General features: G+C 56.6%; 6 protein-coding genes across 6 annotated transcripts; 3 read left to right on the forward strand and 3 right to left on the reverse strand.

The window, feature by feature from the left end:
* Positions 1-387: 387 nt before the first annotated feature.
* On the forward strand, positions 388-2,503 carry IE81DRAFT_319258 (NAD(P)-binding protein). Its single transcript, XM_025512673.1, has 8 exons — positions 388-1,004; positions 1,129-1,177; positions 1,261-1,332; positions 1,413-1,461; positions 1,569-1,616; positions 1,748-1,921; positions 2,021-2,051; positions 2,144-2,503. The coding sequence occupies exons 1-8, from the start codon at positions 705-707 to the stop codon at positions 2,318-2,320; spliced, it is 900 nt and encodes a 299-aa protein (XP_025373513.1). The 5' UTR covers positions 388-704; the 3' UTR covers positions 2,321-2,503.
* IE81DRAFT_5346 (hypothetical protein) lies at positions 2,453-3,228 on the forward strand. The gene has a single exon (XM_025517429.1). It carries the CDS (start codon positions 2,584-2,586, stop codon positions 3,013-3,015), a length of 432 nt encoding a protein of 143 aa, XP_025373514.1. The 5' UTR covers positions 2,453-2,583; the 3' UTR covers positions 3,016-3,228.
* Positions 3,229-3,438: 210 nt separating this feature from the next.
* Positions 3,439-3,795, reverse strand: IE81DRAFT_279225 (kinase-like protein; the record flags this gene model as incomplete). Its single annotated transcript, XM_025511491.1, has 2 exons — positions 3,439-3,637; positions 3,713-3,795. Coding segments are annotated over 2 exons (282 nt in total), but the record flags the coding sequence as incomplete, so codon positions are not given.
* Positions 3,796-3,948: 153 nt separating this feature from the next.
* On the reverse strand, positions 3,949-4,434 carry IE81DRAFT_277775 (kinase-like protein; the record flags this gene model as incomplete). Its single annotated transcript, XM_025511481.1, has 1 exon — positions 3,949-4,434. A coding segment is annotated over one exon (486 nt), but the record flags the coding sequence as incomplete, so codon positions are not given.
* Positions 4,435-13,841: 9,407 nt separating this feature from the next.
* IE81DRAFT_5623 (hypothetical protein) lies at positions 13,842-16,664 on the forward strand. Its single transcript, XM_025517448.1, has 11 exons — positions 13,842-14,101; positions 14,164-14,420; positions 14,499-14,578; positions 14,655-14,941; positions 15,010-15,061; positions 15,129-15,281; positions 15,349-15,790; positions 15,864-15,887; positions 15,961-16,050; positions 16,131-16,454; positions 16,535-16,664. The coding sequence occupies exons 1-11, from the start codon at positions 13,974-13,976 to the stop codon at positions 16,549-16,551; spliced, it is 1,854 nt and encodes a 617-aa protein (XP_025373517.1). The 5' UTR covers positions 13,842-13,973; the 3' UTR covers positions 16,552-16,664.
* A 299-nt stretch (positions 16,665-16,963) lies between these two features.
* IE81DRAFT_5512 (hypothetical protein) lies at positions 16,964-20,027 on the reverse strand. Its single transcript, XM_025517440.1, has 4 exons — positions 18,490-20,027; positions 18,327-18,416; positions 18,191-18,256; positions 16,964-18,115 (listed from the first exon to the last, which is right to left on the reverse strand). Exons 1-4 carry the CDS (start codon positions 19,779-19,781, stop codon positions 17,248-17,250), a joined length of 2,316 nt encoding a protein of 771 aa, XP_025373518.1. The 5' UTR covers positions 19,782-20,027; the 3' UTR covers positions 16,964-17,247.
* Positions 20,028-20,544: the final 517 nt, after the last annotated feature.

Genomic DNA, 20,544 nt, shown 5'->3' on the forward strand with positions numbered 1-20,544 from the left:
CTGCGACATCGTGAAAGCCAGCTGACGCCTGTCAAGGTTCTATAACAACAATAATAAGAGGGCTACCTAACGTAATCGAACGCGCCATTTTGAATCAAGACCAGAATCACGAATGGCAAATGCGGGGGCAGCGTGATCACCGTCAGCAGAGGCGGGACCCACTGACATTCACGAGTGGGATGGGGGTGACTTAACTCGCGTAGGCGAGCAGACATGCACACATGCCGTGCAGCATGCTGCAAAGATCCATCACTGACGCGGTAGCCGTGCGCGTTGGACCACCTCGCGCCAGACATCCGGGCCGACCAGCAGCCGGCTTGGATATCGCATCGACCGCGATGCGCCCATCGAGCAGGCCTTAGCTCTGAGCTCGATCCCGGCCGCGGTCGCGATATGCCGTTCAAGCACAATTAAGTTCCTGTTTCTGGCACAATAAAGGGATTGGTTTATGGATTGTGCACACACACACACACACTCACTCAGCCGCACTTTGACGTTTTCAGTGGATGCGCCCGTCTCACCTTGACGAGCTGACTGCTGAAACGAACGCCTGCATCGCTATATAAATAAGTGCGCAGTCGACATCAATCTCGTCCAAGCCACGCTCTCCTCGCAGCCCGCAGCCCGCAGCCCGCAGCCGACTGACGACTTCCGACCTACATACCATCCTCGAGCGTTGTCCAGCACAGCCCAACACCAGCATCATGTCCGACGAAGCGCCCGATCCCGTAGTGCTTCGAGCAGTCCCCTCCACCAACGTATTCAGATCGGACATTTTCGCAGGCAAAGTGTTGTTGTGTTCTGGGGGAGGCTCGGGCATCTGCAAGGGCATGGTAGCGACGATGATGAAGCACGGATGCAACGCTGCCATCATCGGAAGGAAAGCGGACAGGTTGAATGCTGCTTCGAAGGAACTGGAAAAGGAGGCTGGCAATGGAACAAAGTGCATCGCTACTCCCGGCGATGTCAGAAAGATTGAGGATATGAACGAGAGCGTCAAAAAGGTGAGGCCAGGAGAGGCCTGGCGAGGCGATTGCCCGATGCAGGAGCCTTCTCCAGTAGATTTCGCCTTGTTGTGCGTGAGCAGGGCCACTGAGACGGAAGACCCTCGTATCCCCATCCTCATAGACCATCGCAGAGTTTGGAAGAATCGACTTTGTCATCTGTGGAGCGGCAGGTGAGCGGGCCTCTTCGCAGCAGCAGTCGAAGCGAAGGGGATCCGGGACTGACTCGGCGCGCTGCTGATGTGCCCGTCATCAGGCAACTTTCTGGCCAGCTTGGAAAGCCTCTCGTCCAACGCCTTCAAGACGATTCAAGAGATCGATCTGCTGGGTGAGCTGCTCGAGCGGAATTGAGAGCGAGCTGCGCAAGCTGACGCGGATGAGCACGGTCTCGCTACCTCGGACGTGCAGGCACATACAATCTCTTCAAGGCTTCTCTCGACGAGGTCAAAAAGTCCCAGTGAGTGATCGATGCGGCGTACCTACAGCAAGGACTCTCCTCTTCCGCTTCTCCAGCCGACGCAAAAGCTGATCAAGCGAGACGCGATTGCATTCCATCTCCACCAGCGGCGCATATGTTCACGTCACAGCGACGCTTCATCACACCGGTATTCCGTAAGTAGGAGCCGCAGAGCCAAGCAGCTCGCTCGCCTTCTCATTCGATCGGTACGCTCGCCTTCTCGTTCGATCGGTACGCTCACTTGCCCATTCCGCCCACTCGCTTCCTGCTCACTTGCATCACGCAGCTGGCAGAGTCCAGCATCAGCAGCCAAGGCGGCCATCGAGACGCTATCGCAGAGCATAGCAGTGGAGATGGGTCCGTGGGGTGTCAGGTCCAACTGCATCGCTCCTGGCATCATCAAGGGTACCGAGGGTGCAGACAGGCTGACTCCAAAGGGCGCCGAGGACTACGTAGCTAGGTGAGCGAACACCTGCTGGAGCTACATCGAATCTCCTTCATCCTGCGCGCACAAAGCTCATCTCACAATATGCCCTACTGCTCGCCTGTGATTGATCAGTCAAATCCCGTTGCAGCGTCAAGGAGACTTGGTGAGTGATGAGAAAGCGGGCGCACAACACTGCCGACAAGCTCGCGCATCCTGACATTGCGCCTTTGTCTTGCCCCTCCTGCAACGCTTCAGCACGACATTGCAAACGCTACCGTATTCCTCTTTTCAGAAGCGGCTTCCTACATCAACGGCACGGTTGTCATCGTCGATGGTGCAGCTCGCAATTTCCCTGGTCCTTTTTTGCCCTACCCGACCAGCTCCCTGGACCAAAAATCCATCGCAGACATTGTCAAGGGCAGTCGATTGTAAAAAGCTGGTGCTCACACGCGCAGCTGCACCCTTTGTCTCAACTTCTACGCGTCTGACTTGGTCGAGGACAAAAGTTTGGATGCGCAAGTGCGGCCTCATGAACATGCGCGGCGTTGATACCGGAGAGTTTGCTACACATACATTAATTATTGGGAATGAAATGGTTGCTCGCCTGATCTAAGACCCTTACAGTGCGAAAGTAGAATAATTGCGGCTGTCTGAGTAGAAAGTCGAGACTTGTGACATTCGAGAGCTGAGGGAGAATGCAGGAATCGATGGAGAGGGTTGCACGTTCGGATGCAACTTGGACATCGCAACAAGCCAAAAAGGTGTCACGTTTGCGCTTGCGAAATGGGGGCCTGCTCTCGAGCGCTTGTCGTCGTGGGCGCTGCTTGCTGCGTGCATCACGCAGCGGTGGAAATGTTGAAGATATCGTCGTCTTCATCGAGTTGGGGCGTCGTGACTTCGATCTGCACATCTATTTCCATGTCTTGCCCATCATCATCATCATCCTCGCCAAAGGACTGATGGCCAGCCTTGCTTGGCGAAGCTCCGCTTCCATGATGCAAGATCCTCGAAACGTACGGCGAAGGGGCAAAGTGAGCTCCAAAGTGGGACTCCGTGCCCACTTGCTCGCCTCCGCTTCCAGCAGCATGGAGGATGGGTTCTCCATTGACACTGTCCGCGTCGAATGACCACTGTGATTGGAGGTCGGGAGACAGGCGCCGAGCCTCGGGATCTGGATCAGCTTTGAGAACCTCGAGCACAAAGTCGTCCGGCTCGTGCACCAGCGAACCGCGAATGTCCAACACTCGCTCCTGATCTCGTGCTGATCTATCTCCCTCGCATGGTGCTGAAGCGGGCAAGCCGACTAGACCCAGAGCAGAAGACGCGGAGGAGGACCGTTCCATGTCTTTGCCGAACGAGGGACTCCCAATGTCCGACATCTCGCTATCACCGTCGGCATCCTTTCGATCCGCGATGGTAGGGTTTGAAATGCTACCGTTGGGTGAGATAGAGTGGTTGATCTCCGACAAAGGCACCTCGAACTCTGGCAACTGATCCAGCTCTGATGCCATCAAGCCAGCCGACATCTTCTGGCGCACTGCGGCGACAACGGGATGCGCCAAGATTTGCTTTGCAGAGGGACGACGCGCAGGATCGGACGCCATCATGGCCTTGATCAAGCGCACCAGCGAAACGCTGAATGCAGACAAATCGACGTCCGACGTATCGTCAGAACGCAGCTTGTGCCAGGCCTCTCCATTATCCGGCAAAATGACGTTGCCCGCTGCTTCGAGCATGATCAGACCGAGACTACGTTGCCCGAATGGAAGACAAGTCAGTCGAAGCACTGCCTAGCCCGCATATCAGATGACCATCTCGACTCACCTGTATATGTCAGCGGCGGTGCCGCTCTGCCCGCGAGCCATGACTTCAGGTGCCATGTAGACGCGATCTCCCTCGCGTTCGACTTTGGAACCCTTCGAGGCTTGACGCGCTCGCACCGCCTGGCCAGAGCTGGCGTACAGCTCGTTGATGGCTTCGTCAGAGCTAGCAAGATCCTCGTTGCTCACCCGTGCGCCACGCAGAATGGTCGCAGGATCGACGGGAGGCCACCTCGTAGCGAGTCCAAAGTCACCAAGCTTGAGTGTGCCGACCTCTGTGATGAAGACGTTCGCTGGCTTCAAATCCAAGTGCAGGATACCGTTCGAGTGGACGTGGTCCAGACCCGCCGTCAGTTCAGCAAGAACCTTCCAGAGTCGTGCCTCATCGAGTTGCCCAGCCAAGTTGCCAAACTCCTCCAGGAAAAAGGAAAGCGTACCTAGGGGACAAAGTTCCGTCTGGACGTAGAGATGACCGCCCTCTTCCCATGCGTCGACGAGCGACACTACGTTGGCATGGCCTTCGCCATTCTGGGCTTGTGAAAGGTGTCTGAGTATGTCGACTTCTTCCAGGTGTCTTAGCCGATCGCGCGGTCCCGTGAAGGAGCGTTTCATGCGTTTGACGGCGTAGATACAGCCGGTGGTGCGCTCTTCCGCCTTTACAGCTTCGCTGAACTCCCCCGAACCCAGTATGGAGTGCACAATGAAGCGCGCTTCGAATGAGGCAGAGCCGGGCTTTTGCGGGCTCTGCAAAGGACTCGCCAAAGCATTTCTAAGCTTCCGCGAGGCTGTGACAAAATGCTCCGGCACCAAAGATGAGCGGCGTCGCATCTCTGCCAGTTGATTCATCCGTGCCACTCCTCTGGAAGAAACGCGGCCCGAAAAGCTGCTTCTCTTCGAGACGGCAGCCTCGGCATTCTTTCTAGAAGAAGGAGATGGCGTCGTGATCAATTGTGCAGCTGTGCAGCCAAAGAGGTGTGTCAATTGTGGTCAAGGGTCTTGCAGCTAGAATGTTTAGCCACTTACCTTCGAACCACTTGATACTGTTGTTGCGCGTGGGCGTCTGAGGCACGCAACCGGGGCCAAACGCTGGGCTTGGAGCTCCACTAGAGCTACCGCCCAGCCAGCCCTGGCTCTGATCAAAGGTCAAGCCAAAAGAGCTTTGGCGACCTGAGGCAAGCCCTGGCCTGCTTCCAGTCTTGCTGCGCAAAAGAGGCGGACGAGCAAACGGGTTTGCGGTTGCCGAAGTAGCGGCAGGATCCTCAGCCGCAAGAATGGTGGTATTGACTCTATCGGGCGCGTTTACGCGCAGTGCATTGGTTTGTCGGCGTCGGTGTGCAAGGAATGACGATGCGGAGGAGCCCTTCTCTGGAAAGTTGCTTCTGTGTGGAGAGGCAGACCGTGCGGTCGTCTGATCGACACTGCTGCTAAAGCTAAGAGCGCTTGAAGACGACTGGTTCGAGTGTGTCAAGCCTCCAGGCGGTGAGACCGTCCGCGGTAGAGGCGAAGGTATCTTGAGGTGATGAGGCGGACCCCTCGCTGGCGTTGAGGATGACGGACCGGTCCGAGCCTGAGCTGCGAGGATCGATGGGGGCATCAACGTACTTGCTCTGCGCCCCCAAATCTGTCCCTGCGAAGCAGCAGGAGGATGACCATCTCCCAGAGGACCGCTGACCGACATTAGGTTCATGGTCGGGCTTTCGCATGCGTCTTGTAGGAGTGGAGAGTCTCCACACGCGCTAGCATCGCTGCTGCAGCTGGATTGCGAGTCAAAGACAGGAGAGCCGTGGCTCAAGCGGGAACGGGCACGAGCGCCTGCTCCAGTTCTATCGAGCACACTGTGAGTCGATGGCCTGAGAACGCTCGGCGGAGGCTGTGGCGCAAGGCCAGCGATCTTTGAATGAGAGATGTCTCCAGACGCCGCGTTCCTCTTGACCGGAGTATCAGGCATGGTTGTATTTGCAGAGCAGTTGGCTGCGGCGTGCGCCTGGGCAGCGGCTACGACTTCCCGCAGCCCAAGCGCACTTGCGCTGTTGCCTAGAGATTGCCCAGCAACTTGAGCACTTACACCGGACACTTGGGACCAGGCGGAGGGCGCAAAGCTGGGAGGTAGCGGAGGGACAATGTCGCCAGTAGCAGTGGCTGGTCGACTTCGCTGCTTGCTGACAAGACCGGTCGACATGAATGCAGTGGCTAGAGGCTTAGCATTCTTGAAATTTTGTGGCGTCGTGTAGTGCGCACCGTCCCGCTGAGTACTCCCGCTGATGTGTGACGCTGGGCTGCGGAGCATCTCATTAGCCGAGCCAGGACGTAGTGACCTTTGAGAAGCATCTGGTGAGCTTTCTTGGGAGATGACACCGTCGCTCAGGCTGGTCTCCTTGGCCAAGGCTGACCGCTCACGTACGCTGAAAGGATGTGGATCTCGGGTATGGCCACGGCCAAAGCTCAGGTGTGCACTCTGCGCAGGCGTGCCGGATGCACCTGTGACGCCGAGGTAGCCAGCGCCACGCTTACCGGCTGCCGGACTACCGAAGGCGATCCCACTGTCGTCGCCCTCTGCGCCGGTGCTTTCGACCGCATGGCCGGCGGAAGAGGGCGGTACCTGCCTGCCATCTCTATGAAGGGGCATCTGCGAGCTAACAGGCATGCTAGTACGCTTGTAGCGGGCTGGAAAGTTGCTCATCGCCGTTCGCGAGCTCTCCATCGCACTCTTACCTTTTTGAGGTGTCACGCTTGGCATCGTACCAATTTCGTGTGCGAATGCGCCTAAAGAGCGGCGTTTCGCCGTGCGCCTGGTCGGCAGGCACTCTTGCCCCGAAGCTGCGTGGCCAGAAGGCGGACATGGGCTTTCCGCTCGCTGGACTGCCAATGTCAAGCGGCCCTCGCTGGAAGCACTTCCGATTGCAGTGCGCGACATTGGCGTAGCGTGGAGGTCCTGGCCCAGAGGAGGGCGCTCGTGAACGGAAGTTGAAGAGTGCGCTCGATTGCGCAGGTGTTCCTGGCTGGAGCGCTCTCCGGCCCGTCTTTTAAAGGGTGTGGTACTCGTCGACATGTTCTCCGCAGACGCCTCTGCCGCCAGATCGCCGCTGCTATCGCGAGCGCTTGTACGAGAGGAAGCACCAATGGTGGCGCTGCTAGCCGCCGAGCGCAAGCTGCTTCCAGTCGAAGAGCGCGATGGTCCAGCAGCGGCACTCCCTGCAACTTGATCGTTGGCCCCAAAGAGTCCTAGTCCAAGCCCCAACCCTGGAGTGCGGCGACGCTCTCCTGATCCATCGTCGCCGTTGCTCAAAAGTCTTTCGTGCGACATACGTGCTCTGGAGTGTAGCCCAACATCGCTTTCCTGCGCATCGCACATCGTGGTCTGTGGAAATGCAAGATCGCCCATTGGACTGGGGCTAGGCGGTGGTGCATCTTCCGCGTCTGAATCTGAATTGTTGTCGAGTCCCTCAGAGGCGTCTGGTCGGGATTGGAGGAATGTTGGCACCCGTCGCCTTCGGCTTGCAACCGCACTTTCAGGTCGTGATGCAGCAGAGTCGGTCTTTGCTCGAGTGTGAGAGCCGTGACGCAGACCACGACGAACAGGCACTGGTGCGTCATCGTCATGTTCAGACGCTGTGGCCCCATGATCCGAAGTCATGCGAAGATTTGCCGCCCCAAGCAGAGAAGAGCGCCCATGCGAGCGAGGTAGTCCGCTTGGAGTCTGCACAGCTTCGTGCGGATAAGCATTGCGACACGGCTTTTGCAAAGCGACTCTACCGTCTGTGGCTGGTATCTCTGCTTTGCGAAGATTTGACCAGCCCTCTGGCACACCACCACCTAGCCGAGCCGGGGGCGTCATGCTCACTATCGCAGAGAATTGACGTTCCAACGTGTGAGGGCCGGCAGCTGTTGCGAAGTGCTGGCGTCCCTTGTGGGAAACGATGGGACGCTCAAGAGCCATATTGAAAGCTTCGGCAGCTTCTGAGCTCGAAGCTGTGGGCTGAACTGGAGCGCGCGGGTCCACAGCGTGCTGTGGCGATATTTCGAGGGAGGTATCGCGAGTCGCCTCTGAGCTGCTTTCATCCTCAGAAGCGCTGCCGGACGTGCGATTGCGCGCTCTTGGTGTCCAGCGATCACTGACGTGGGTGCTGATCTGATCTGAAGTCTGCGAATGCGCAGTTGTCGCAGACAGCATGCCCAGGACAGGCTGTGCGTCCAATTGCTTCGATGCTTCGCCCTCGGAGGTGAGCATGCCATGTTTACGCGTCCGTCTAGGCTGCATACGTCCAGCCGGCGTTGAAGTGGGGGAGCGCAAATCAGATGGTAGGTGCGAGTCTGATACGTGCAGAGGCGTTGGCGGCACGATACCTCCCAGCACCGCGTCGAGCACAAATCGAGGCGGCGTGACTGGTGAACCTCTCGGATTGTGCGACGTAGGACGAGAGCCTGGCGGTCTGTGGCGAGGCGTCCGCGACCGTCTGGGAGAGCTCACAGAGCAGGGCGAGCCTGATGATGAGAACGAGCACGACGTGGATCGTGACAAGGAAATAGACATCGGGATCTCTGAGGAAGGATGTTTTCTGCGCGACTTGAACGCGTTGCGGTGCTTTTGCTGTGGATTCAGGTCGGCGTCGAGGCTGAAGTGGGGCTGAGGTTAAAAGGGCGGGCACGACAGAAGTGCCGGAGTCGCTATACTATGTCGGGCTCAGGCGTGGGTGAGACCACGGACACTGTAGGTGCACTGAAAGGCAGAATGCCCTGAGTGCCACCGGGTGGGGCTATGTGGACGGAGCTCGTGGCGGCGAGAAAAGAAAGCCGGTGTTGGTGGTGATAAGGACGAAGGGACGCGTTCACGAACACTGCGAATCGCGGGCCTTACGGTGAAGTGAGTGATAGCACGTTGTGACATGTCAAAGCGCGAACGCCGTTGCAGATAGAGCACACGGAAGAAGGAAAGTTGCGTCCTACCTGCCAGATCCAGCGCACACCAGCATGGAGCAACACTCGTGACTTTTGCTACTCAGACTGCGCGCTATACAAGAGCCAAATCCGCAAGGCACAGCGTCATCCCAGGCATCAGCGCAGCAGCAGCAGCAGCAGCAGCAGCAGAAGACGTTTCGCGTGTCCGGCGCGTGCCTCGCGTGACGCTTCTCCAGCACGCGCGCGCGTTGACTTCGCGCGCGCGAGCCCCCCATGCATGAGTCAGACACGCGCGCGGAGACAGCATGCAGCATGCGGCGTTATTTGGGCACCAGCAGTCACGTCGCGAGTCTGAGTGATGAAGCCCCTGATGGGTACATCGCCTCCCCGCGGCATGAGAACAAGAGATCAACACACGCGATGGAAATTTCCCACGCAGGCCCGCACGCGTGTCAAGCCAAGGGGTTGCCGAGACGGGCCGCTTTGGTCGATGACCGCGCGTTTCAGCATTTTGATTCAAGATTGATTCTGATTTGCATGCCCATCAATGTGCATGAATGGCGATGCCTGGCAGAAATGCGCGCAGTCACAACGATCAGTCAGTGAGTCTTGCGAAACGAGATCTCCCCGAAAGGAGGCTGCAGCCCAGCCTTGGGTCCCAGCTGAGAGCCTCATACAGTACGCGCGATGTGCGCAGCGAGATGGTGGCGCACCCTGCTCTTGCATGACTGTGCAATATGTGGAGCAGAGAAGTTGATCGAAGCGCTCTTCTCCAAATAACACTGATGAGACTCGCCACTCTTTGGCTGCTCTACGAGGCGAATTGGGCAGCCTTTCGTCTCGAGATGCCTGAGCTAGGGCAGCGGTCCACAGAGGCTTCGCGCTGGCTCTCACCCAATCAATGCTCTGTCTGCACGTACGCGCCAAGCATCACTCCGGGCACCACAGCAGCGGACACAGGTGATTGGTGCGTCGAGATGACTGTGAAGCGCGCTGAGGCTACTCGACGGCTCAGCACTTGTGGTACAGAATGAAGAGACGCGATTAGAGTTTGACACGAGTGACTTGTGCCCACAGTCGTGAGTCACGGCAGGAGGGTGATGATCTCTGCCCGAAGCTGACATGCTGCAAGTCCAGCATAACCGGCATGCATAAGATTGCATTTACGTTCGCAATCTGTGAAATCGTTGGCGGCCTTCGATTCCCTTGACCGTCCTATCCTCTCACTGTCCGACACGCACACGCATCATGATGGAAGGCCCTCTAGCTGCCCGAGCTAGCTGCAATACCGGATCGGAGACAACCGGATCGCCGATGACCGTTGGGCTCGACTCGTTATTACTTACTACTGTACTGTGTGATTTGTGATTTGTGACTGGTGACTATGACTTTGCTCAGGGCCACGTAAACATCGACGTCGGGGGCGAGCGAATGCTGACGGAGGTGCTTCAGCTGCTGAGTAGCCGCAGACATGTTTCGCAATCAACCCAGCAGTCACGACGACTTAAGATTCGATGTGCTGCGAATTCACGGGCCAAGACGCCGGCTTCGCCCCTTCTTCGCGCGCGCACGCATGATGGCAGCGTGCCTCGCGCTTGGCCAAACTCGCACGCGACGCGTTTGATCACGTGATTCCGTGATTTTGCCCTCCTTGACACGCGTACCCAAGCAGCAAGAATCGTGAATCAAGAACCAGACGAAGCTGGCTCCTGCATGCTGATCTTTGATCTCAAGATCTCTTTGACCCTTGCTCGCTTCTTAGCTGCGACTGCTGGCTCAAAAGCTGCACCCTTGACAAAGCGCGCGAGAACCATCTCTCTTCTGATAGCCAAGAAGGCGATATCACCTAGACCGGTGCCCGCCAAGGCACGACGAGACGGGTGTGGGCTGTGCTCTACGAGCCGATGGCAAAGCGTACACCGGGTGAAAGCGAAGCAGACAGGAGGTGGGAATGGGACACTTCTCTAATCCTGGCGAATCAAGCACATCTGTAGCTCAAGGTGGCAGCGCAAGCAGCGATCGATTCAAGGGCAAAGGTGCTGGGAGACTTGGCGACAGGCGTCCAGGCACGTTCAGCTGGCGCGGGGGGGACGCCTTTACCACTCCCTTTGCTGCGTCGCAAGAATTCGCGAGAAAGAGTACAGGCACGACCGTGAGCACGATCGCGTTGAGCCGATTTTCCTTCCTTCAGATATACCGCTCCTGCATGAGGGCGTGACGACGCTGCATTGATCGGGACAAATCGGTCGATCTGCGGTAGTCCTATGCCGGTGCCTGATGTCCCTCGGAGTGTGGCTGTAGGGCTTGTTCGCTAGGTAACGATGGGCCATTCGATGGGCCGTGCGAAGCACGCTGGTCCGCAATCAGCACTCTTTATCATCTCGGCGAGGGGCTGTGTCTGAATTCATTTCCTTCAATGAGCCTTACGTTTGCTTGAAGCGCTCCGAAGGGCGTCATCATTCGCCCTGGACAAAGCATAAAAGAGTCAGTTTTGCCTTGTATGGATGCTCATCTTCTGTCCTAGTCTGACAGATAGCCTCACTAAGGCGCGATCAAGCAGCGAGCTGGACTCGCCAACTTGGCTCAAGCAAAGAGAGCTCCCATCTATACCGTCATCACGAGCTCGGCTCGAACGGACCAAGAAACATCTCGCTGAAGCCAGCAGCAACTTTTATTAGTGTCCACCCTCGTGGCCTGTCCAAGGAAGCGTTCCGTTCGGGACCATAGCTCCGATACGACGCTACCTCGTGCGATAATCCTCACCCACATCGCAATCTCCGATCGAGCCTGCCGCATGAAGATCACTTCGACGGTCGTGGTAGTTGGGGCGACTGCCGTTGCGGTAGTAACTCCCTCTGCCCAAGCGCTGCTGTTGGCTCATGCCTCCACGACTATGGGAGACAACAATGTGCTACAGAGACGTAAGGTTGGAAGTAAGGATCATAAATCATCGGGGGTACGTACTCATGGGTGAGCCAGAGTCAGATCACCGCCACCACCACCGCTCTAAGTCTATCCAATTTGGCGGTGCATGGCGCCTTTGCTCACCGCGTCGACGGTAGTCAGCTCAAGAGACACCCAGGAGCGGCAAGGACTGGGCGAGCTGTCACGAATGGTCGAGAAAGGGGATCTGATCATGAGAGTCTCCAGGTGGCGATGTCCCCTCCGTCGGAGAGGACAAGCATGTGCAGTACTCAGCAGCGGTAGTACTCGGCGAAAGGTGTACTCACTGACTACTGCATGCACGCTTGCGGTCGAGTCGATGCATGATGGGCACAGCCTCACATTCGGCCCCATCAGCGAGGTAGAGGTCGCCGAATCGTGGCACTCACGATCGACTGCATGACGAATGCACTCATTCAAATTGACACAAATTGGTACCACTTGTAAAGCTCAGAGTCACTGCTAAGTCGCGCAAGGCCCGGGCGGCGCACAATCTTGAATCTGCTGATATATATAATGAATTATGATTGTCACACACGATCGATGCGCGTGTTATGCCCACTTGGACTAGAGGGTCTCAATTGATGAGCTCCTGCTGCTGCTGATGTGCAACGCTCTATCCACGATTGGTGCATGATGTTGGAGAGACCGAAAAGGCGGATATCGAACAGCTCAGGACCCTGCTGGACGTGCAACGAGACGGAAAACCTAATCGCGTGAATGCGGTTGCATGCCCTGCGTATCGATGCTTGCTGCTGTGAAGCCGCCGCGCTATGCCGCCGGTCTGATATGCGCCAATTTTGAATTAAGCCCCGACGTGCGACGCGCGGAGCTCGATCTGCTTATTTGGCCTCGCCGTTAAGCACACCAGGCGGCTTACAGCATATGCAATCCTGAATACCTATGCCGGTACAGTCCGTGAGTGTGAGTCGCGCGTTATAGCAATAATCACCATGCGTTGCTCACCGCGGCCAGCAGCAACAGCAGCATCCAGCATCCAGCATCCAGCATCCACCCAGCATGCAGAGCACCGTCACCCTCAGCACTTATATGCACCTCCTACACGAACCTCAGAAGCTGTGGTGCTTAAGACCGAGATGAGGGACAAGCGACGCTCTCGATCTCGAATGCTTTGCAGTCGTGAGTCTGTAAGGATTGGATTGGATTTAAGCATGAGCATCGGCGTTGATGATACAAAGGTAGTGAAATGCGAAATTGCATGAAGAGTGAGCTTGCTTTCAAAAGCCTCTCGGCTTCAGGCGCCGATCAAAAGCATTCGCGATTTGATCGTTTGAGTACAGAAACTACTTATTGCGAGAAGCTACCTACCGGCTGCGAGTGGCAAGCTTAATTGCAGCCTGCATCACAACAGCTCAAGCGAATCTGGCAGTCAGAGTCCCTGACCTCGGTTATAAGCCAATCTTTTGGTCTGACTTGTGCTATCTCTCACACACACATCACACCCCTTCAGCATTGCTCTCCGTCGAATCTGCCGGTCGCAAGCACCGACAGCCAGTCAAGACGCGCGTGCGATCAACGCCCGTTTGGCACAGCAATTGACCGCAACTACCACTATACAAACACGAATCGTACGAGGGCAGCAATGAAGCCATCCGCCAAGCCGCAAAGAAAAGCACTCTTTGCTTGGGCAGAGGAACGCCGAGTCGAGCGAGCATGGGAACGCCGCGCCTGTTCAGCCCGGCGAATGGTTCGTGATTCGTGATCGTGATTGACATGCAATCGCGAAGTGTTTGCTGATGCTGACACCTGATCAGCTGGCTCTGCATGGCCTTTACGGCCGTTGCAGGCTTCTACACCCTCTGAACCGTCATCAGCGCAAGCTCACGAAACTTCTACCGCCAATCACCGAGGCAAGCTGAACTTCACCTAAAGGCAGGCAGCTGGGCATGGGCAATGTGTGGAAGTGCGATCAGGCGCCAAGCAGTCAATGTTCCGCGGACTAGCGGTGCGCGTCTATAGTCGAGCCCCATTCAGCGTTACAGCCAAGTCCTTGGCCCAATCGATGATTGCAACCCTTGACGCCGAGGCCGTGCCACTTGTGGCTGTTCTTCTTGGATGTGGTCTGTCTCGGACACAGCCTCGACTCGCATCTCTCATCCTCCATGATTGCATGGCAAGTGAGCAGCTCCAGCCAATGCATCACATCGTCGCTTGCTCGAGGTCCAGCGCTGCGACGCGACTAGCCGTGTGCAGCTGCTCCTTTTCACCTCTGTGCCCAGCTTTCGGGCTCGATACACACATCAGACTCACTCACTCATAAGTCCAAGCTTCGCCCTCGCTTCCCGTTCTCTCCACCCAAAGATTCCTTCGTGCAGCGTGCATTCTTTCAGCTGCGCGATCTTCAATCATACGATCCGCCCTTTACCTTTCTCCGCAGAGAAGGCGATAGCATCCAGACCTTCATCATGGGCTCTATGGAGCTCCCTCCCGATGTGCTGGCAGAGTATATGGCCTGGAACGCCCTGCAGCAAGACAAGGCCAAGCGATTCCAAGCGCTGTTCGTTGGCTTGCTCGGAGCAGCCATGCTAGTCAAGTGAGTGATTTCGCAACCATTCCATCAACTCCCAGCTGACGGATGACCGTCTCGTCGCGCAGTCTGCTAAGCTACCTGGACCATGATTTGGACATCAAGCGAGCGAAGAGAGCTGCGAAGACGGCCGAGAGTGCCTCATTTGGCCAAGAGCGCGAGAGGGCATCGACCAGCACGATCGAAAGATTTCTTAGAGCTGGTATAGCTGCCTACCACAAGTACCTTGTCTGCACTTCGGTGCCGATCTGGCACATGAGTATCATGGAATTGTTGATCATCACCAGCTACGCCGCGTGCATGTTTGGCATCCTCTTTGGAGACGGTGAGAGAGGAGCTGTGTCAGCGTCTTGGTTGGTACGTACAGAACACTGACTGGCTTCATCTGCCGTATATTTGGCAGCGCCCGACTTGAACCGCCCAGTGTACAGTCCTGGATGGAGCAATCGGGCAGGCATCATGGTCTTTGCATCTCTGCCATGGGTAGGTTGAAAAGACACGCTCCCCTCCCCGCTCCCAAGTCAATCAATCGACGCACTTACCTTCCTTGCGTCTCCAGGTGGTCCTTCTTGCCGGCAAAAACAGCCCGATCATACTCTTGACCGGTCTGCCATATGAGCGTCTGAACATCTTTCACAGGTACGCTGGACGGCTCACCGTTGTCCTTGCGTTGATCCATGGAGGTCAGAAGATGTCGGCACTCGGTGGCGCTCGCCTGTCGATGCCTTTCCTGCGCTGGGGAGTGGCGGGCTTGAGCATGACCGTTGCCCTTCTCTGCACCTCTCACCGCTGGTCCATGCGCGCATCGTATGAAATCTGGTATGCACTGCATTTCTTGCTTGCTGTGTGAGTCTACGGCGCACGACAGACAAGCGTCGAGGTTCTCTGATGCGGGTAACCATTGGCATCCTCAGGGGACTGCTAACGTCGTTGTGGTACCACATGCCCTCTCAACGAAATTGGCTTGTAAGTCACTTAGGCCGCCTGCGTATTTGTGAAGGACTTACTTATACTGTGAGCCTTCGCCTCGCAGTACGCAACGGTCGCTCTTTGGTGCTTTGAGCGCGCTGCGCGTCTCTTTCGTATCGTGATGTTCAACGGCCTGTTGCGGCTTCGCACCTCTCAGACTCAGCCCGTGCACGTCGAGATCATTTCATCGAACATGTTGCGTGTCACTGTTCAGAAGGTGAGCGCAGTGTTCTTGATGCCGTGCTCACAGAAGCTGACTCCTTTGGCGTTGCATGGACGAACAGAGAGAGTTCCCAGCATGGACGCCAGGGTCTCACGCCTACCTCCACGCCCCCTTCATGAGCTCGTCCACAATCTGGCCGCAAAGCCATCCCTTCACCATCGCTTCCATACCTGCCTCTAGTCAAGCCGCCTTTCACAACACGGAAGAGAGCTCGGCTTCGACGCTCGCTGATCACGACAGCTCAACTCCTAATGACGAGTCTTCAGGGGGAAGCAATGCGAATTCCATTGCCCTCAAGGTGCTCGACAGCGCCGAACCGCCCGCTTTCTCACTCTCGAATGGCCAGCTCACCTTCTTCATACGAGCGCGGACGGGCTGGACGCTGCAGCTGTATAAGCACGTCGCGGCTCACGGTGGACTCGACAAGACCTTGCTTCTCGACGGTCCTTACTCAGCCGCACCGCCTATCACTGCGGCTTACGACACCGTTGTATTCTTTGCTGGTCAGTGTTTGCGAGATCATACAAGCATTTTGAGTAGGCTGACATTGTTTCCCCTTCTCTTGACCTCGAGCAGGAGGCAGCGGTGCCACTTGGACAAGTAAGTCCTCTCCGTGCAGTGACTGCCAATGACGCGTCTCCGCTGAGCGTGTGCGATCCTCTTCCTTCTACAGCTACCATGCTCCTCGGCCTGCTGGAACAAGCGTATCGAGAACCGTCCAAGGTATCAGTCCGCCGTGTCGTGTGGATCTGGAGCCTGCGAGGTGAGTCGCTGCGACGCGCTCTGTCAAGCAAGCATCTTACGAATCGTGCTAACGTCAACACTGTCGTGCCTGATCCACAGCGGACGAGCAAGCATTGGCGCAAGCTTTGATTCGCAACATTCCTGAGCCACCGTCGCAGATCGACCTAGACATTCGGCTTCATATGACCGGCAAGCTCGACGGGCCAATTCCACTCCGGATTCATGCTGCTCCCGTTACTTTCGCCAGACCCTACGTCGAAGCTGCGCTTCGCGACGTCATCCAAGATGCGCGAGGCAGAGTATGGGTGGGCGCTTCCGGACCTGTCGGGCTCATTGATGCTGTGCGTCGCGCGGCTCGTCGCGCAGTGCAACCAGGCAAGGTCCTTCGAGGACAACTGGACGGTCAGATCACCCTCCATTTGGGTGAGTCGTGGATCCTTCACATGTGCTGCAACGTCTTTCATTTCTCATCTCGAGCAAGGTTTGCCCCGCCTTTTCAACAGAGAAATTTGGCTGGTAGCTATCACGACTACTCTGGGCTTTCGCCGACTCTCACCAGATCCGCCTAACCTCTCACCAAGCTTGGGCCCCCAACACATCCACGCCGCTCACGAAACGTACATACTCCGCTCGACTCGCAATTCATAACCATAGAGCTTTGGATTGAGCACATTTGAGCGATTGCTTTATGAGTCAAACTGATAAAGGCGAATTGATCTGGCATACATGAGCTGTTGAAGAGCTGAGGTAGAGGATAGAGGGGCGGTGAGAAGAAGGAGGAGGGGCAGAATTGCAAACGCTGCTGGTAGGCGTGTGAAGAGTAATTGTTGAAGAGGACCGGCGTACCTGTCGACTAGCGGATGGTCTGGCTTTTGAAGGTTAGTGACGCAACGAAGAAGGAAGGAAGGGTATGGTTGGCTGCACGCAGCACTTGCAGAGGATTGAGAAACCGCATCTCTTGTTGAAAAATTGTTGATGGGGCAGAATTCTTGAGAAAGAGTTGATTGATTGTGACGGTGACGGAAAGACCAAGTAATGGAAGATTCTGGGGGGGGGGGGGGGGGGGGGTGATGTATCGTGTTGTGCACAGATTGGTGTGGTGTGGGGGAGAGAGAGAGAGGAGTTTCGGCGGGGAGCTGGTTGACTCGCCCGTGCAGCGTCTTGCGCCAAAGACTGTGAGCTAGTCAGTGGCGTCCATTCATTACCAGGTGCCTGATCATGGGGGCCGGGGCTGTTGGGAGCGAGCTGATTGGCCCGCTCCGCTCGAATGGAGCAAAGGCTGATCTCGCAGAGTTGCTGGCTGTGCGGAGAGGTCCCTCGACCTTCCAGCAGCATCTTCAAAGCGCTCCAGTCTCTCTGTAAGGAAGCGGACCTGAGATTCTAGCAACATGAGGTGACGATTTTGATCCTCTTCGGTCTGGCGCGACATCGCTAGCTCCGCCGTGAGGCGGAGGAGCTCCTTCTCCACAAAGCTCGAGTGTCGGATGATGGCGTCTACGCGCTCCGAGACATCACTTATGCGACCTGCGACTAGGTTGAGATCTATGCTTGACGCTGAGTTCTCAGCAGCGGGTCCTGCGCGCGGCACTTGGCCTTCGATGCCCGAGGAGCGGTGCGCAGGTCCAGCAGATTCTTGCGCGCCTTGCTGCGCTTGACCATACGTCTGGGAGTCTGAGCGGTGCCGCACCGCGCGCTGCGGCACTTGCTCTCGGCTATGCGCTGTGACGCGAATTGCCTCTCCTTGTCTATCGTAAAAGCGCAGTCCTAGACTCAATGTCTCCGGCAAGGAATTCGACATCGGCATCTCAGGTGACGAGGTGGGACTATCCATATCTTGCTGCATACCTTCGTCTCCGCGATACAAATTCGAGCTGTCGTAGTCCCCAATGGGTATGCCAGACGCTAAAGCAGCTGCTGCAAGACTGCGCGACTGAGAGTCAGAATTTCGATGTCGAGCGGCTTTGCGTTTGATGTCGGCTAGAGCTTGCACATCGCCACGTCGAAACAGGCTGTGTTTGAACTCCCAGACCTGGACCTCATCATTGGGATTGCCCTGGAAAGTGTGATTGACCTTGTGAAATCCGCTAGAGAAAAGAAAGCGCATTCAGGGTCGAAAAAGTCCCTTTGATATGCGTGGGCTCGCAGCACAATGCACTCACTACATGTTGAGTTGCCGAACGAATGATTGCCAATTAGAGTGCTTGAACCAATTCGGAAGGATCAATCTGCGAGATGTGGTGTTCGAGTCAGGCTTCAATTGCACCAGTACTAGGCCAGATCAGCTTCGAGACTCACCTAGAAAACTCTGATGGATTTGCAACGCTGAATGCCGTTCCATCAGGTGTCCAATCGATCATATCGCTGATCGAACGGTCCTCAAGCATTCTGGAATTTCCACATCCTATCAGAGCTCACAGCCACGCGACAGCGCTAAAGCGAGATCTCATCAGCAACTCACGCATACAATTTGCTGACGAAGCTTTGCTGTTGCTTGCTGGACATCGCAGAGGCAAAGGCGTGGGGCACACTTGATGGACCGGCAGAGTCGGAACCGTGTCCTGAGCCCGGCGTCGCATGCGAATGTGCCAAGCTAAGATCGCTCTTTCCGGCCGGCGTGGGCGCGACGCTGGAAGTGGCGCGTGGCCGGCCCACTGCAGTGGTTCGCGACGTGGGGCTCTTAGGCACGGGGAGCTGTCGCGGTCTGTACGGGTCGGGACCTTGACGATCTGACTTTGATGAAAATCCTTGATAGGGAAATCCCGAGGCCGGAAGAGGCAGGACAATGCGTGAACTACCCGCCGCTCCCGGGTGCAACGCTGCATTGAGGTAAGCAGGGTGCTGCCGATGCTGCATCTCTGGCCTCGGGCCTCGGTAGCCGCGAAAAGAAGGCATCAAGGAGGGCGACTCCTCAGCGCGGCTGCTCGGCAGTCCTGCTTCGCCGGTGAGACTATCGATGTGCATGAATCGATTGTTGCGCAAGCTTGCAGACGAGGTGGCGTCTCGATCTCCCCGTCTCTGTGTCGCGCGGACTTGATCATGATCACCATGAAGGAAGGCCTCGCGTGGTTCCCTCGAAGGAGGCAAAAGCCCTTCTGTACCAGGAGAGCGCGACCTTCGCAAAGGCAACGGCAGCTCAGCATTGAGTGGAGCTTGCGAGCGCAAAGATCGCCCCTCCAAAGAACGTGGCGATCTTGAAGATGCGCTTAGGCGGTAGCGATCTGAGACACTTTCTGATCGTACGGGTGGCAGTATGGGCGCACGTGAATCCCGGGAATCTACATCTCTGCGCTTTGCGCTCCCCGCTCTGCCACTGCTCGCAAGCTCTGCTCGTCCAGAGTCTCGTGAACGCATGACAGTGTCACTGCCAGGGCCTCGGTGGGATGACGCGCTTGAGGCGCCGCTCATGCCATCATCTGAAGCGAGGCTGCCAGGCGGAGAGCGCTTGTACTGACGAAGTGGAAGATCGTGCGACATTGAACTTGGCGGTGCGGCGGCGGCTGGTACAGCAGAGTCTATTCGCTGGTCGTCCAACGTACGCTCCAGCTTGGGTTCTGGAGTGCGAATCCCAAGCGCCGCCGAGCTACGCGAAGCATCCATCTTGCGCGAGGCTACCTCAGACGATCGACGTCTGCGACCATTCGAATCAGTTGGTGAAGGCGTATCAACCCTATCCCGTTCCGGGTGCTCGTGGTCTTGATCAAGTGCACTTGAAGAAACATGTGCGGCAGCACTCGGTGTATCGCTGCTCATGCTTGATAGTGATGATACTCTGCGCTGTTTCGAGTACTAGTGAGGGCACAAGAAGACGACAGCAGCTGAGCCTATTGCTGTCACCTGCTTTGCTGCCTCGCCTTCTGGTAGCGAAGAGCACCTTACGCACAGGTCTTGAAGGCGATGTGTGTCCCTGAGACGTTGTGTCGACGCTGTGAGTCGCACGCGTGGGAGAAGAATCGTTCAAAAGTGTGTCAGCACATTCCTGCCCCCTCAAGCTGAAGCCCGCTCGCGCAAAAGTTTCTGATATCGCAGTGAGACGCAAGCAGCCATGGTGAGAACGTATGGTGGGATCGAGACGTGTCTCGTTGCCGCCCTGTTCGGCAGAACGCGATATAAAGTGCAAATAGGAAGTCGAAAAAGAAATCTCGAAGCCATTTTGGAACAGCAGAACCAACGACAGCAACAAGATCAATACTCCGTGGCTTTCCGCGGCCCGGAAGATCGAGCCGAAATGTCGCTGTGTCATCATTCAAGTATTGAACCTTATCCCAATCGACCGCCCAGCAGTGCGTAAAGAAAGAATCAAGCCGATTCTCCTCGCGACACAACACCAGCGCGGTGAAGCCGAGACACTTTCCTCCCCTGCTTTCGGCAATCTCCCATCGATCATTTTCAGCAGACAGAAGAAGGAGCAAGGTTGTACTGCGAAGCTTCTCTCTTCCCGAGAGAGATGTCTACGCCTGCGGTAGCTGGCGGACAAGACGAGGAAGCCACTCTGATCCGATCCGATCCCACCGCG

The sequence above is a fragment of the Ceraceosorus guamensis genome (genome assembly GCF_003144195.1).
Source record: "Ceraceosorus guamensis strain MCA 4658 unplaced genomic scaffold IE81scaffold_1, whole genome shotgun sequence".
Lineage (NCBI taxonomy): Eukaryota > Fungi > Basidiomycota > Exobasidiomycetes > Ceraceosorales > Ceraceosoraceae > Ceraceosorus > Ceraceosorus guamensis.

Bases quoted from the DNA above. Each gene is read 5' to 3' on its own strand.
- IE81DRAFT_319258 (XM_025512673.1), top strand. From the start codon at position 705: ATGTCCGACGAAGCGCCCGATCCCGTAGTGCTTCGAGCAGTCCCCTCC. The intron at 1,005-1,128 runs GTGAGGCCAGGA...CCATCCTCATAG, and splicing joins TGAACGAGAGCGTCAAAAAG to ACCATCGCAGAGTTTGGAAG. The intron at 1,178-1,260 runs GTGAGCGGGCCT...GCCCGTCATCAG, and splicing joins TGTCATCTGTGGAGCGGCAG to GCAACTTTCTGGCCAGCTTG.
- IE81DRAFT_5346 (XM_025517429.1), top strand. From the start codon at position 2,584: ATGCAGGAATCGATGGAGAGGGTTGCACGTTCGGATGCAACTTGGACA.
- IE81DRAFT_5623 (XM_025517448.1), top strand. From the start codon at position 13,974: ATGGGCTCTATGGAGCTCCCTCCCGATGTGCTGGCAGAGTATATGGCC. The intron at 14,102-14,163 runs GTGAGTGATTTC...CTCGTCGCGCAG, and splicing joins GGAGCAGCCATGCTAGTCAA to TCTGCTAAGCTACCTGGACC. The intron at 15,888-15,960 runs GTAAGTCCTCTC...TTCCTTCTACAG, and splicing joins CAGCGGTGCCACTTGGACAA to CTACCATGCTCCTCGGCCTG.
- IE81DRAFT_5512 (XM_025517440.1), bottom strand. From the start codon at position 19,781: ATGAGCAGCGATACACCGAGTGCTGCCGCACATGTTTCTTCAAGTGCA. The intron at 18,417-18,489 runs GTGAGTTGCTGA...TGGAAATTCCAG, and splicing joins TTCGTCAGCAAATTGTATGC to AATGCTTGAGGACCGTTCGA. The intron at 18,257-18,326 runs GTGAGTCTCGAA...CACATCTCGCAG, and splicing joins AATCCATCAGAGTTTTCTAG to ATTGATCCTTCCGAATTGGT.